This window comes from Bos indicus, chromosome 15 (genome assembly GCF_029378745.1).
Source record: "Bos indicus isolate NIAB-ARS_2022 breed Sahiwal x Tharparkar chromosome 15, NIAB-ARS_B.indTharparkar_mat_pri_1.0, whole genome shotgun sequence".
Classification (NCBI taxonomy): domain Eukaryota; kingdom Metazoa; phylum Chordata; class Mammalia; order Artiodactyla; family Bovidae; genus Bos; species Bos indicus.
In genome coordinates this window covers 22,166,802-22,180,782 of record NC_091774.1, presented here as the reverse complement: position 1 = coordinate 22,180,782, position 13,981 = coordinate 22,166,802, and the positions used below count along the sequence as shown (strand labels likewise).

General features: G+C 40.8%; 1 protein-coding gene across 1 annotated transcript in view; it reads left to right on the top strand.

The window, feature by feature from the left end:
• The window catches only part of BTG4 (BTG anti-proliferation factor 4), a 35,690-nt gene extending 22,079 nt beyond the window's left edge, over positions 1 to 13,611 (top strand). Inside the window, exons 5-6 of the mRNA XM_019975854.2 lie at positions 8,003 to 8,201; positions 12,062 to 13,611. Coding sequence (XP_019831413.1) covers positions 8,003 to 8,201; positions 12,062 to 12,241 — 379 coding nt within the window. The 3' untranslated portion in view covers positions 12,242 to 13,611. The remainder of the gene's footprint in view (positions 1 to 8,002; positions 8,202 to 12,061) is intronic.
• The last annotated feature ends 370 nt before the right edge of the window (positions 13,612 to 13,981 follow it).

The window sequence follows — 13,981 nt, the reverse complement described above, 5'->3', positions numbered from 1 at the left end:
TTGTTGATGGTTTCCATTGCTGTGCAAAAGCTTTTAACGTTAATTTGTTTTTGTTTTCTTTGCCTTAGGAGACATCCAGAAAATATTGCTACAATTTATATCAGAGTTCTGCCTATGCTATCTTCTGAAGAGTTTTTATGATTTGCAGTCTTACATATAGGTTTATGATCCATTTTGAGTTTATTTCTGTAATAGCATGAGAAACTCCAATTTCATTCTTTACAAGTAGCTGCTGTATTTTCCCAGCACCACTTATTGAAGACTCTCTTTTCCCTATTGGATAGTCATGCCTCCTTGTTATAGATTAATTAACCATAGATTCATGGGTTTATTTCTGGGCTCTCTATTCTCTTCCATTGATTTGCATCTCTGTTCATCAATGATCAGTTCAGTCACTGAGTCATGTCTGACTCTTTGCAACTCCTTGAATTGCAGCAGGCCAGGCCTCCCTGTCCATCACCAACTCCCGGAGTTCACTCAGACTCACGTCCATCGAGTCAGTGATGCCATCCAGCCATCTCATCCTCTGTCGTCCCCTTCTCCTCCTGCCCCCAATCCCTCCCAGCATCAGAGTCTTTTCCAATGAGTCAACTCTTCACATGAGGTGGCTAAAGTATTGGAGTTTCAGCCTCAGCATCAGTCCTTTCAATGAACACCCAGGACTGGTCTCCTTCAGGATGGACTGGTTGGATCTCCTTGCAGTCCAAGGGACTCTCAAGAGTCTTCTCCAACACCACAGTTCAAAAGCATCAATTCTTCGATGCTCAGCCAGATGGATCTTTGTTGGCAAAGTAATATCTCTGCTTTTTAATGTGCTATCTAGGTTGGTCATAACTTTCCTTCAATGATACTGACCCTGTGATTTTTTTTCCTGTGATATCTTTGTCTGATTTTGGTATCAGGGTGATGTGGCCTCATAAAATGAGTTTGGAAGTGTTCCTTCCTCTGAAAATTTTTGGAAATAATTTGAGAAGAATAGATGTTCACTCTTCTCTAAATGTTTGTTAGAACTCACCTGTAAAGCTGTCTGGTTCTGGAATTTTGTTTCTTGGGAGTATTTTTTGCATTAGTGATTCAATTTCGTTACTTGTAATTGATCTGTTCATATTTTCTATTTCCTTCTGGTTCAGTATTAGGAGACTGTACGTTTCTATGAATTTGTTTCTTCTAGGTTGTCCGTTTTATTTGCATATAGATTACTATAGTCATGGTAATCTCTCTTTACAATCTTTGTAATTTGGTATTGTTGTTAACTTTTTATTTCTGATTTTATAGATTTAGGCTGTCTCCTTTTCTGTTGATGAATTTGGCTAAAGGTTTATCAATTTTATTTATCTTTTCAAGGAACCAGCTCTTAGTTTCATTTTTTTTTTAAAAACTGTTTTTGTTTCTGTTTCATTTCTGCTCTGATATTTATATTTCTTTCCTTCTACTAACTTTGGGCTTTGTTTTTCTTAAAGTTCCTTTAGGTGTAAGGTTATGTTGCTTGAGATTTTTCTTATTTCCTGAGGTAGGCTTGTATCACTATAAATTTCTCCCTTAGGACTACTTTTTCTGCATCACATAGATTTTTGGATCATTGTGTTTTTGTTTCCATTTGTCTATAGGTATTTTTTGAATTTTCTCTTTGATTTCTTCAGTGATCCATTGGTTGTTTAGAAGTATATTGTTTAGGCTTCATGTATTTGTGTTTTTTGCAGTTTTCTTATAGCAACTTCTAGTTTCATAGCATTGTGATCAAAAGAGATGCTCAATATGATTTCAATCTTCTTAAATGTACTGAGAACTGATTTGTGGCCTAGCATGTGGTCTGTCCCAGAGAATGTTCCACATGCTCTTGAACATGTATTCTGTGGCTTTTGGATGGTAGGCCTGTAGATATCTATTAAGTCCATTTGATCTCTTATGTCAATTAAGGCTAGTGTTTCTTTCTTGATTTTTCTGTCTGTATGATCTGTTCATTGATAAAGTGGGGTGTTAAAGTCTCCTACTATTATTGTGTTACTGTCAATTTCTCCCTTTATCTCTTAATATTAGCTTACATATTTAGATGCTCCTATGTTGGGTGCATATATATTTATAATTGTTAGTTTCTTGGATTGATCCTTGATCATTACATAATGTCCTCCTTTGTCTGTTGTTACAGTTTTTTTTGTTTTTTTTTTAGAGCCATTTTATTGAGACAACTAAAAACAATTAGATGTTCAGAAGCAGTGTACAATAAAAGAGAAATCAAACTGTTACTTTATCATGTATTCTCTCTTCTTTCTAACTAAAGCAAAACAAACAAACAAACAAAAAAACCAGCTTTCTGCTTTTAAGGGAAAAGTCAGAAAAATAGGCCAATATATTTTCCCTCTTCATAATAACATAAACAGCTACAAGAAATCTAATTGTAATAAGAGAAATTGGATGTTGGCTTACACATATTCATTAAAAAGACAACAGATCATCACATTATAAGAGCATAACTCCACCTGCCTTTAGCTGATACTCTTGTGTTCTCATTCATAGGTATCACCAAGTAGGACAGTCTTTGTTTAAAGTCTACTTTGTCTTAGAGTCTACTTTTTCTGGTGTAAATATTGCCACCGTGGCTTTCTTTTCATTTCTATTTACATGGTATATTTATTTATATCCTCTCACTTTCAGTCTATATGTCTTTAGATCTAAAGTGAGTTTCTTATAGATAGCATATATATGGGTGTTATTTTTGTATCTTCATTCTGTCTTTAGAACACTTACTCCTGTTACAGTCAAAGTAATTATTGCTTTGTATGTACTTACAGTCATTTTATCAATTGTTTTGGTGTTTTTGTAATTCATTTTCTTTTGCTCTCTTTCCTTGTTAGTTAACTATCTTCAAATTATGTTTGGATGATGTTTACACTTCATTCTCTTTTTGTGTGTGTATCTATGATATATTTTGATTTCTGGTTACCATGAGGTTTTTATATAGCAATATGTATTTTATATGTATTTTTGTTGTTTAGTCTCTGAGTCGTGTCTGTTTCTTTGTGACCCTATGGACTGCTGCAAACCAGGCCTCCTTATTTCCCTCACCATCTCCTGGAATTTGCCCAAGTTCATGTCCAAGTTCAGGTTTGTGAATTGGTGCTGCTATCCAACCATCTCATCCTCTGCCACCCTCTTCTCCTTTAGTTTTCAATTTTTCCCAGCATCAGAGTATTTTCCAATGAGTCAGCTGTTTGCATCAGGTGGCCAAAAAGTATTGGAGCTTCAGCTTCATCATCAGTCCTTCCAATGAATAGTCAGGATTGATTTCCTTTAGGGTTGACTAGTTTGATCTCCTTGGTGTCCAAGGGATTCTCAAGAGTCTTATCCAACACCACAGTTCAAAAGCATCAATTCTTTGGTGCTCAGCCTTCCTATGGTCCAACTCTCACATCCATACATGACTACTGGAAAAACCATAGATTTGATTATACAGAACTTTGTTGGCAAAGTGATGTCTTTGCTTTTTAATATGCTGTTTAGATTTGTCTTAGCCTTGCTTCCAAGACGGAGAAGGCAATGGCACCCCACTCCAGTACTCTTGCTTGGAAAATCCCATGGACGGAGGAGCCTGGTAGGCTACCGTCCATGGGGTCGCTAAGAGTTGGACACAACTGAGCAACTTCACTTTCACTTTTCACTTTCATGCATTGGAGAAGGAAATGGCAGCCCACTCCAGTGTTCTTGCCTGGAGAATCCCAGGGACGGGGGAGCCTGGTGGGCTGTCGTCTATGGGGTCGCACAGAGTCGGACACGACTGAAGTGACTTAGCACAGCATTGCTTCCAAGAAGCAAGCATCTTCTGTTTTCATGGCTACAGTCACCATCTGCAGTGATTTTGGAACCCAAGAAGAGAAAATCCATCACTGCTCCCACTTTTTCCCCTTCTGTATGCCATGAAGTGATGGGACCAGATACCATACTCTTTGTTTTTTAATGTTGAGTTTTAAGCCAGCTTTTTCACTCTCCTCCTCACTCTCATCAAGAGCCTCTCTAGATCCTCTTCACTTTCTGCTGTTAGGGTGGTATCATCTGTATATCTGAGGTTGTTTATTTCTCCCAGCAATCTTGATTCCAGCTTGTAACTCATCCAGCCCAGCATTTCACATGATGTACCCTGCATATAATTTAAATAAACAGGGTGACAATATACAGCCTTGTCGTACTCCTTTCCCAATTTTGAACCAGTCAGTTGTTCCATGTGAGGTTCTAACTGTTGTTTCTTGACCTGCAACAGGTTTCTCAGGATACAGGTAAGTTGATCTGGTATTCCCATCTCTTTAAGAATATTCCAGTTTGTTGTGATCCACACAAAGACTTTAGCATAGTCAATGAAACAGAAGTAGATGTTTTTCTGGAATTCCATTGCTTTTTAAAAAAAGTGTGTGTGTATAAATGTGATTATTTAAGTTGCTGATCTCTTTAATTTTAAATGCATTTTAACAATCCTTCACTTTTACTCCTCCTCTCTCATGCTTACTGTTTTTGACATCATATTTTACATCTAATTGTTTCATGTATCCTTTAATTAGTTACTGCAGGTCTAGGCAATTTTACTACTTTTGTCTTTTAGTCTTCCTATTAGGTTTGTATGTGGTTCATCTTGCTGCTTTTAGTGTATATTTTCCTTTAACCAATAAGCTTTTTCCTTTTGTAATTTTCGTGTTTCTAGTTGTGGTTTTCCTTTTTCACTTAGAGAATCCCTTTTAACATTTCTTGCAAAACTGGTTTGGTGGTGCTGAACTCTTTCAGCTTTTGCTTGTCTGTAAAACATTTGATCTCTTTTGCAAATGTGATAGTAAACTTTGCCATGTGGTGTATTCTTGGCCATAATTTCTCCATTTCATCACTTTAAATATATTACATGATACTCTTCTGGCCTGCAGTTTCTGCTGAAAAATCTGCTGATAGCCTTACGGGGATTCCCTTACATGCAACTTGTTGCGTTTCTCTTGCTTTTAATATTTTCTGTCTTTTCCATTTTAATAACAATGGATCTTGGTGTGGTCCTCCTTGGGTTGATTCTATTTGAGACTCTCTATGCTTCCTGGACCTGGATGTCTGTTTCGTCTCCCAAGTAGGGAAGTTTTCAGCTATTATGTCTTCAAATACGTTCTCTGACCCTTTTCTTCTCTAATGCAAATGTTAGTGTGCTTGGTGGTGTTCCAGAGATCTCTTAAAGTATCCTAATTTCTTTTTATTCCTTTTTTCTGTTCAGGTTCAGTGATTTCTATTACTCTGTCTTTCAGCATACTGATCTGTTCCTCTGTATCACCCAACCTACTGTTGAGTCCCTCTAGTGTTGCTGTATTCTCCTGCTCTGTTTGATTCTTCTGTATATCTTCTAACTCTTAACTTTTCACTATTTTCCTCCATTCTTCTCCCAACTGCTCACTATTTTCCTCCATTCTTCTCCCAAGTTCTTATGTTTATCTTTATGATCTTTACCTTAAACTTTTTATTGGGTAGATTGCCTTTTCCCACTTACCTTCTGGGGTTTTATCCTGTTCCTTCATTTGGAACATGTTTCTTTGTTCCCTCATTTGTGGCCTAATTTGTTTTTATTTCTATGTACCTGGTTGGTTGGTAGTATTTCCTGACTTTGGAGAAGTAGCCTTTTGTAGGAGACATCCAGGGCATCGCAGCAGTGCTGTCCCCTCTGGTCACCAGTGCTGTATGCTCTAGGGGTGGCCCCTATGTGGGCCCTTATGCTGTGGTGGGATGACTACTGTGGATGGTCTGGTAGGTGTGGCTGGCCCCTGGTCTGGTTGGTTGCCAGGCCCTGCCTTGTATGGAGCTGCCAGCTGGTGGTTTTCAGGGCTGGGTTGAGGCAGTTGTCTGTGGAACCCTGAGGAAGGGGCTCCTGGGGCTAGTGCTGGCTCACTGATGGGCAGAGCTGGGTTCTGGGGCTGGGGGGTGGAGGTGGTAGAGATGCAGGGCTGGGGTTTCTAATTTTAATGTCAGCCTGCTGGTGGGTGGGGTTGCTTTCTGATACAACTGGTTGTGGGTTCTGGAGTGTCCCACAGCTGGTGCTGGCTCATTGGTGAGTAAGGCTGGATCCCACAGTGGCTGGCTGAGGAGGTTCAAGATGTCCTAGAGCTGGTATTGCCCTGCTGGTGGGTGGGGGATGGTCAAGAGGGTGCTGGGGCTTAGTGTTGGTTCACTGGTGGGCAGAGTTGTGTCTTGGGATCTCTGGCTGCAGGGCCTGGGGGTCACAAAGCTAGTGTTAGCCCACTGAGTGTGGGATTGTGTCTTGGGGCTGCTGGATGAGGGTCCCAAGGTATGCCAGAAGTGGTGTCCACCTGCTGGTGGGCAGGATTAAGGCCCAAGGGATGCTGGGGCTGGTGCCCACCCTCTGAAGAGTGTAGCCAGATCCTAGGGCTAGTGCTGACCTACTGTCAGGCAGAACCAGGGCCTGAGTTCTCTTGCTACAAGGGACTCAGAACTGGTGGCAGGCTGTTGATGGGGGTTTAGGAGGTACGGATGGGGGGTCCCAGAGTCCCAGCGTGCCCTGGGGCTAGTGCTAGCTCATTTGGTGGGTGGAGCTATGTCTTGAGATTTCTGGGTGCAGGACCCTGGGGGTCCTGGATTTAGCTGCTGCAGGTCTGCTGGTGGCAACTTGAGATAGCCAGCTACAGGGTCCAGGGTGTTCCATAGCTTGATTTGGCTCATTGGTGGGTGGGGTAGATATCTGATTGGCTGACTGAGGGATCCAAGGTGTCTCAGAGCCAGGGTGGGGCCTGGCCCAGGAGATCCTGGAGCTGGTGTTAGCCTGCTGGTGGGTGCGCTTGGTCCTGTCATAGTAGGCTGTGGGCCTGTAGTGGTCCTAGAGCTGGTGTCTGCCCATTGGTGGGTAAGGCCAGGGCCCAGAGGTCTTGATGTCCACTGGTGTGTGAAGTTGGCCCTCAGGTTAGTGCTGGTTCATTGTCAGGTGGGCCCAGGGGTCAGGAGGTCTTGAGGTTGGTTCCAGAACACTGGTAGGCAGAGCTGGGTCCTAGGTCTCTGCTTGCAGGGCCCTGGGGGTCCTGGGATTAGTGCTGGTGCCCTGGTGTGTGGGGCCAGGTGCTGCGCCCTCTGGTGGACAGTGTAGTATTCTGGGGTGGCTGTGGGCTCGTCTTTGGGCATTATGCCTGACAGTAGGTGGGACTGTTTCCCCACCTGGCCAGGTGTTTGGGCTGAGGCTCAGCACTGGTGCTGATGGGCTAGTGGCGGGTCTGGGTCCTAGATCTAGTCAGCTAGAGGGAGGACTTCAAAGCGGCCCTCGCCAGCACCAGTGTTCGTATGGTGGAACGAGCGCCTCGGAATGGCTGCTGCTAGTTTCTGTGGCCCCAGGGTGAGCTCCACAGCCTCCTGCCTCTGTGGGAGGCTCTCCAAGATCAGCAGGTGGGTCTGACGCAGGTTCCTTTCAAACTGCTGCCTCTGCGCTGGGTCCCAGAGCATGTGAAATTTTGTGTGAGCCTTTTGAGAGTGGTGTCTCTGTTTCCCACAGCCATCTGGCTCTCCAGAAAGTAAGCGCCCTGGCCTTCAAAGCCAAACATTCTGGGGGCTCGTCTTCCTGGGGTCGGCTCCCTGGTCTGGGGAGTGTGATGTGGGGCTCACCCACTGAATGCTCTTTGGGAGAACCGCTGTCATTATCCCCCTGTTTGTGTGTTGCCCACCTGCAGGTATGCGTCTGGACTGTACTCCACTCCTCTTACCTGTCTCTTTGTGGTTCCTTCTTTATCACTTTAATTGTAGAAGATCTTTTCTGCTAGATTTCAGTCTGTCATCAATAACTGCTGTCTAAATAGTTGTAATCTTGGTGTGCTCAGGAGAGAAGGTAAGCTCAGGGTCTTGCTACTAATTCTTGGCCTAATTCTCACAATTTGTTGTTGTTTTCAAGTAACTCTTCTTGTAAGTTACTGAGCTGTTTCCAGAAAAGATTAGAAATAAAAACCTGTGAGAATTTGAGTCCCTAATGAATGCATTATTTTCCTTTCTTTCTTAGGTATGGTGAGAAAAATCATCCATTTACAATTGCTTCTTTCAAAGGCAGATGGGAGGAATGGAAATTATCCCAACAAATCAGTGATGCTGTTAATAGAGCCACGTTAGACTACTCCTCCGGCGCTTCCTCTGATGAAGACAGTTGTAACAAAGAACCTCAGATAATTCCTAAAGTCAGCAATCCAAAGAGTATTTATCAGGTAAAGTGTTTCCATTTCTCCTCTGTAGTTTTTCCGTCTTTTAAAATATAATTGTATTTATTTATTTGTGTCGGGTCTTTGTTGCCGCGCAGGTTTTTCTCTAGTGCTGGGAGTGGTGCTGGGAGTGGTGCGCGGGCTTCTCACTGCGGTGACTCCTCTTGTTTTGGAGCACTCTCTCTAGAGTGTTTGGGCTTCAGTAGCTGCACACATGGGCTCAGTAGTTGCGGCTCCCAGGCTCTAGAGCACAGGCTCAGTAGTTGTGATGCAGGGGCTTAGCTGCCCCCAGGCACCTGGAATCTTCTTAGACCAGGGATCATACGGGTGTCTCCTGCACTGCAGGCAGATTCTTCACCCCTGAGCCACCAGGGAAGCCCACTTTTTAGAATTAAAATAGGGGGAAAAAAAAAAGAGTACGCTCACTGTAAAAGCAAAGAAACAAAATAATTGGAAAACATGGAAAAGCAAATTATGAAGATTTAAATCACAATAATGATATTCTGGCAAAACTTTTCTTTTCTTTTTTTTTTAAATTTTATTTTAAAACTTTACATAATTGTATTATTTTTGCCAAATATAAAAATGAATCCGCCACAGGTATACATGTGTTCCCCATCCTGAACCCTCCTCCCTCCTCCCTCCCCATACCATCCCTCTGGGTCGTCTCAGTGCACTAGCCCCAAGCATCCAGTATCGTGCATCGAATCTGGACTGGCAACTCGTTTCTTACATGATATTTTACATGTTTAAATGTCATTCTCCCAAATCTTCCCACCCTCTCCCTCTCCCACAGAGTCCATAAGACTGTTCTATACATCAGTGTCTCTTTTGCTGCAAAACTTTTCTATTTTTTTCTTCTTTCTCTCTTTTTATTCCCTCAACTTGGCTGAGTGCTCAGGATATACACCATCTTTTCTAGTCGAATTTCTCCATATAGTATTTGAACATATGTAAATTTTCTTTTGGGCTTCACTCGTGGTTCAGACGGTAAAGGATCTGCCTGCAATGAAACAGACCTGGCTTCAGTCCCTGGGTTGGGAGGATCCCCTGGAGGAGGGCATGGCAACCCACTCTAGTATTCTTGCCTGGAGAATCCCCACGGACAGAGGAGCCTGGCAGGCTATAGTCATAGGTTGCAAAGTGTCAGACATGACTGAGTGACTAAGCACAACACAACACAAATTTCCTTTCACCTAAATTCTTTCAGAATTAGATATTAAAATTAGTAGTTTTTGACAATGGAAAATAACATACCACCTGTAGAACATTTGGAATATTAAGTGATGATCAAAGAGCTGTGACTCCACCACCAGAGCAGTTTTCAAAAAAAAAAACCCAACAAACATTTTTTATGTTTTAAGTCACAATCATGATCATAGGAGGATATGCATATCTATATATTAGAAATAGGTTTCATGACATACTTATCCTTACTAGGCACAATGCCTCAAATCTTTGATAAATTAAATTAATATCAACCATTTAAATTGATTTTATGACCCACTAATGGTGACAACTTACAGTTGAAAAAACACTGATTTAGGGAGACTCTCTGACACTTTGTATGTAATTTGTTTTCTTAACCACTTATGTGTGGACACGTTAAAGCAATTTAACTATTTAACACTTTAAACCACTTGCTTCCCTTATAGTTTATTTAGCTAACACATTATTGGCAGACATCTAGGTTGCTTTCACATTGTTGTGGTATTAAAAAAGCTAATTTTTACAGAGATGTCTGAATTGTAAGTTGTTTCTTGATTTGGTTCTCAGACACGGAATTATTAGGTCATTGAGTATGGGCATTTTACAAGTTAACCCATGGCAAAGTACTTTCTAAAAAGATGTCTTTATTTGTAGTCTCACTAGCTCTATGTGAAAGTGTTTGTTTTATCATTTTCCCTAAGATTGGATATTCTCCTTGAACAATAGCATTTTATTAATTATGTTGTTCCGTCGTTCAGTCATGTCTGATTCTTTGCAACCCCATGGACTGCAGCACGCCAACCTTCCCTGTCCTTCACTATTTCCCTGAGTTTGGTCAAACTCATGTCTATTGAGTCGGTGATGCCATCCAACCATCTCATCTTCTGTCATCCCCTTCTCCTCCTGTCTTCAGTCTTTCCCAGCATCAGGGTCTTTTCCAATGAGTCAGTTCTTTGCATTAGGTGGCCACAAGTATTGGAGCTTTAGCTTCAGCATCTGTCCTTCCAGTGAATATTCGGGGTTGATTTCCTTTAGGATTGACTGGTTGGATCTCCCGGCAGTCCAAGGGACTCTCGAGTCTTCTCCAGCACCACCGTTTGAAGGCATCAATTCTTTGGCGCTCAGTTGTTTTTATTGTCCAGCTCTCACATCCATACATGACTACATGAAAAAAACATAGCTTTGACTATTACAATATTGATTATATTACTAATTAAACATTAAAACAAAAACTCCATGTACCTAAATGTTGTAGGTACTATCTAATGAATTTTTTCTTCACCCATTTATCATTTGAGGTCCTAATGTGTTGTTATAGGCTTTTCAAGGGTTAGGAATATTTTTGGGGCTTCCCAGCTGGCGCTAGTGGTAAAGAACCCAACTGCTAATTAAGGAGACATAAGAAAGTGCTAATGCAGGGGACATAAGAGACACAGGTTCAACCCCTCTAACCCCTGGTCATATTACTGGCAATTTTTTTTTCCCCTAGCTTGTTTAGTTTTCTAAATTATATATATTGTTTGTATTTAGTTCTATCAGAGAAGGCAATGGCACCCCACTCCAGTACTCTTGCCTGGAAAATCCCAGGACAGAGGAGCCTGGTAGGCTGAAGTCCATGGGGTTGCTAGAAGTCGGACATGGCTGAGCGACTTCACTTTCACTTTTCACTTTCATGCACTGGAGAAGGAAATGGCAACCTACTCCAGTGTTCTTGCCTGGAGAATCCCAGGGACGGGGAGCCTGGTGGGCTGCCATTTATGGGGTCGCACAGAGTCGGACACGACTGAAGTGACTTAGCATAGCATAGCATTTAGTTCTATATGTGAAAGTGAAAGTCTTTCAGTCATGTCTGACTCTTTGCAACTCCATAGTCCATGGAATTATCCAGGCCAGAATACTGGAGTGGGTAGCCTTTCCCTTCTCCAGGGGATCTTCCCAACCCAGGGATCGAACCCAGGTCTCCCACAATGCAGGTGGATTCTTTACCAGCTAAGCTACAAGGGAAGTCCAGGAATACTGGAGTGGGTAGCCTATCCCTTCTCTAGGGAATCTTCCCAAGCCAGGAATTGAACCAGGGTCTTCTGCGTTGCAGGCAAATTCTTTACCTACTGAGCTAGGTGGGAAGCCTCTATAAATATATAAGTTTTAAATGATGTAGTGAAATATTTGCCCTTAATTCTATTCTGATCCTTAGAAAGATCATCTTCATCTAAGGATCAGATCTGTAGTCAGCTATATTCTTTCAGAGCAATGTCCTTCCAAAGTGTGGTCTGCAAAACATTTGTATTGGCCATCTGGAATGTTTAAGATGGGTGTTTCTACACCTCAGCCCCAGAGATTGTGATTAAACAGTTTGGATTGAGTGAGGTGGGGGTTGGATAGGTGAGAATACAGAATATATACTAATTTGAATACATGTGTTTTTAAAAGTTTTAGTTGGAGTAAAGAATTTTGTTAAAAGACATGAAGTGACTTATTTCATAACCTCCATCAAGTCAATTTTCCAAAGATGATAATTAACTTGATTTCTGTATGTTTGTATTTGCTATGCTTTTAAAAGTTTTAATACCTGTGAGTTATGCATTTATAGTTAATCCTTAAAGCTGGCTTATTAGATGATTAGCAAATCATCATGGTCCTTTGTATTTTCTCCCCAGGTTGAAAACTTGAAACAGCCCTTTCAATCTTGGTTCCGAATTCCCCGAAAAAAGAATACGAGGGATGGCCGGATGGGCCTCCTAGGAAATGCTTATCATGCGTTGCATAAGACCCCTAAAGGCCACAGGCCTACTGCTGGGCACCGGGTGGACAGGTACCACTGGGTCAACACACACTGATATGCAGCGGCTGGGCCCTCATGGGCGAGAGCTCAGTGGAGCCACTTTTATATTCTCTGAAATGAAAATGAGTCTAAGCTGGAGAGGCCCAGGAAACAGAAAAAATAACTGCATTAGGGACTAGGGTACATGATGGTGAATCCTCTCATGCAGATCGACTATGTTCTTAACTGTACTTTTAATTGTTTAATTTTACTTGAAATTTTATGTAACACTAATGAATGTACCCTATAAGGTAATAGAATGAAGATACTGACCTGTCATAAGAGTCAATGAATTATCAAAAGTAACAGTTTAAATAAATGTGCTGTGTTTTTAATACCTTCCTAGTTGAGTCTGTTGCAAGAAAGTTTTTAAAAGTTCTTGTTTTTCATTAGCCATTAAAAAATAAGTAGACCTTCATTTAGGGAAGAGTGATCCTCACAATATGTGAATAGTATTCTGGTTCTACTCTTTTATCTGCCATAACTCTTCTGTTTCGTAAGGTCAATTAGAGTATCTTTCAAAATTACATTTGAAAATACAAAACTCCCTTTAAAACATTTGGTTTATTACTAAGCCTCTTAGTAGCCTTAGTTATGGCATTTTGTGAGTGCTATAAATGAGTGCTCTCATTATGAAGAATTCAAGTGAAGCAGGAAATACAAATACCAAGGAAATAAAAATCCCTCCCACCAACCAGAAATTACCATTGTTAACATTAAATGATGACCATCTTTCCAGTCATTCTTAATATACATATAAATGTAAGAATTGATATACAGACAATTTAACAAGAAAACTATACTACATGAGCTATTTGTTAGATATTTGGATTTAATTTTACTTGATCTTAGAAAAACAACGAAACCTAAAGTGAAACTGAAGCTGTTGAAATATTCATATGATTGTCTACCACAAAGTATTTTATTTTTTGAAAGATTTCTATTATGGTTTTAAAAAAAGAAACACCAGAAGGCCAGAATAGTCTTTAAAACTTCGAAAAAAAATATTGTATTGCTTATTTGTTGCTATGAAAGCTGCAGAAATTAGCATTCTTCATTTTTTCCTTGCCCCTTATTTTCCATGTCACTTTAAAAATTAAGGTATAATTGACATATAATATTAGTTTCATTTGTACAACATGATTTACTATTTATATACATTGTGAAATGACTATCACAATAAGTCTAGTTAACTGTCAGCCTAAGTACTTTTTTTTTTTCTTGTAATGGGAACTTTTTTTACTCTTGGCAGCTTTCAAATATGACACTTTTTAATGTCAAGATTTAACCTTTATGTTCTCTCCTGGAATAATTATTCTCCACAGGTGTTTTTGCTTAGTTGTATATTTCAACTGATTCAATAAATGCTCATCAGTCTTTTCTATATGTGAAATCTCTTTTGATTCATCTTTGATTAACTGCATTTTATTGTTAAGCAACTTTTTCACAGGTGACTCATAGGTGTTCTATTTGGGGGGTTATTTATGCCTGAGGTTCTTTGTTCTTTTATACTTGAAGGACAACTTGTCTGAGTATTAAAATCTTAGGTCATGGACTTCCTTGATGGTACAGTGGATAGGAGTCTGCCTGCCAATGCATGGGGCATGGATTTGATCCCTGGTCCCGGAAGATCCCACATGCTGCAGACCAACTAAGTCTGTGCGCCACCATCACTGAGCCTGTGCTCTGGAGCCCGTGTGCTTCAGCTACTGAAGCCTGTGTGTCTAGAGTCTGTGCTCTGCAACAAAAGTCACCA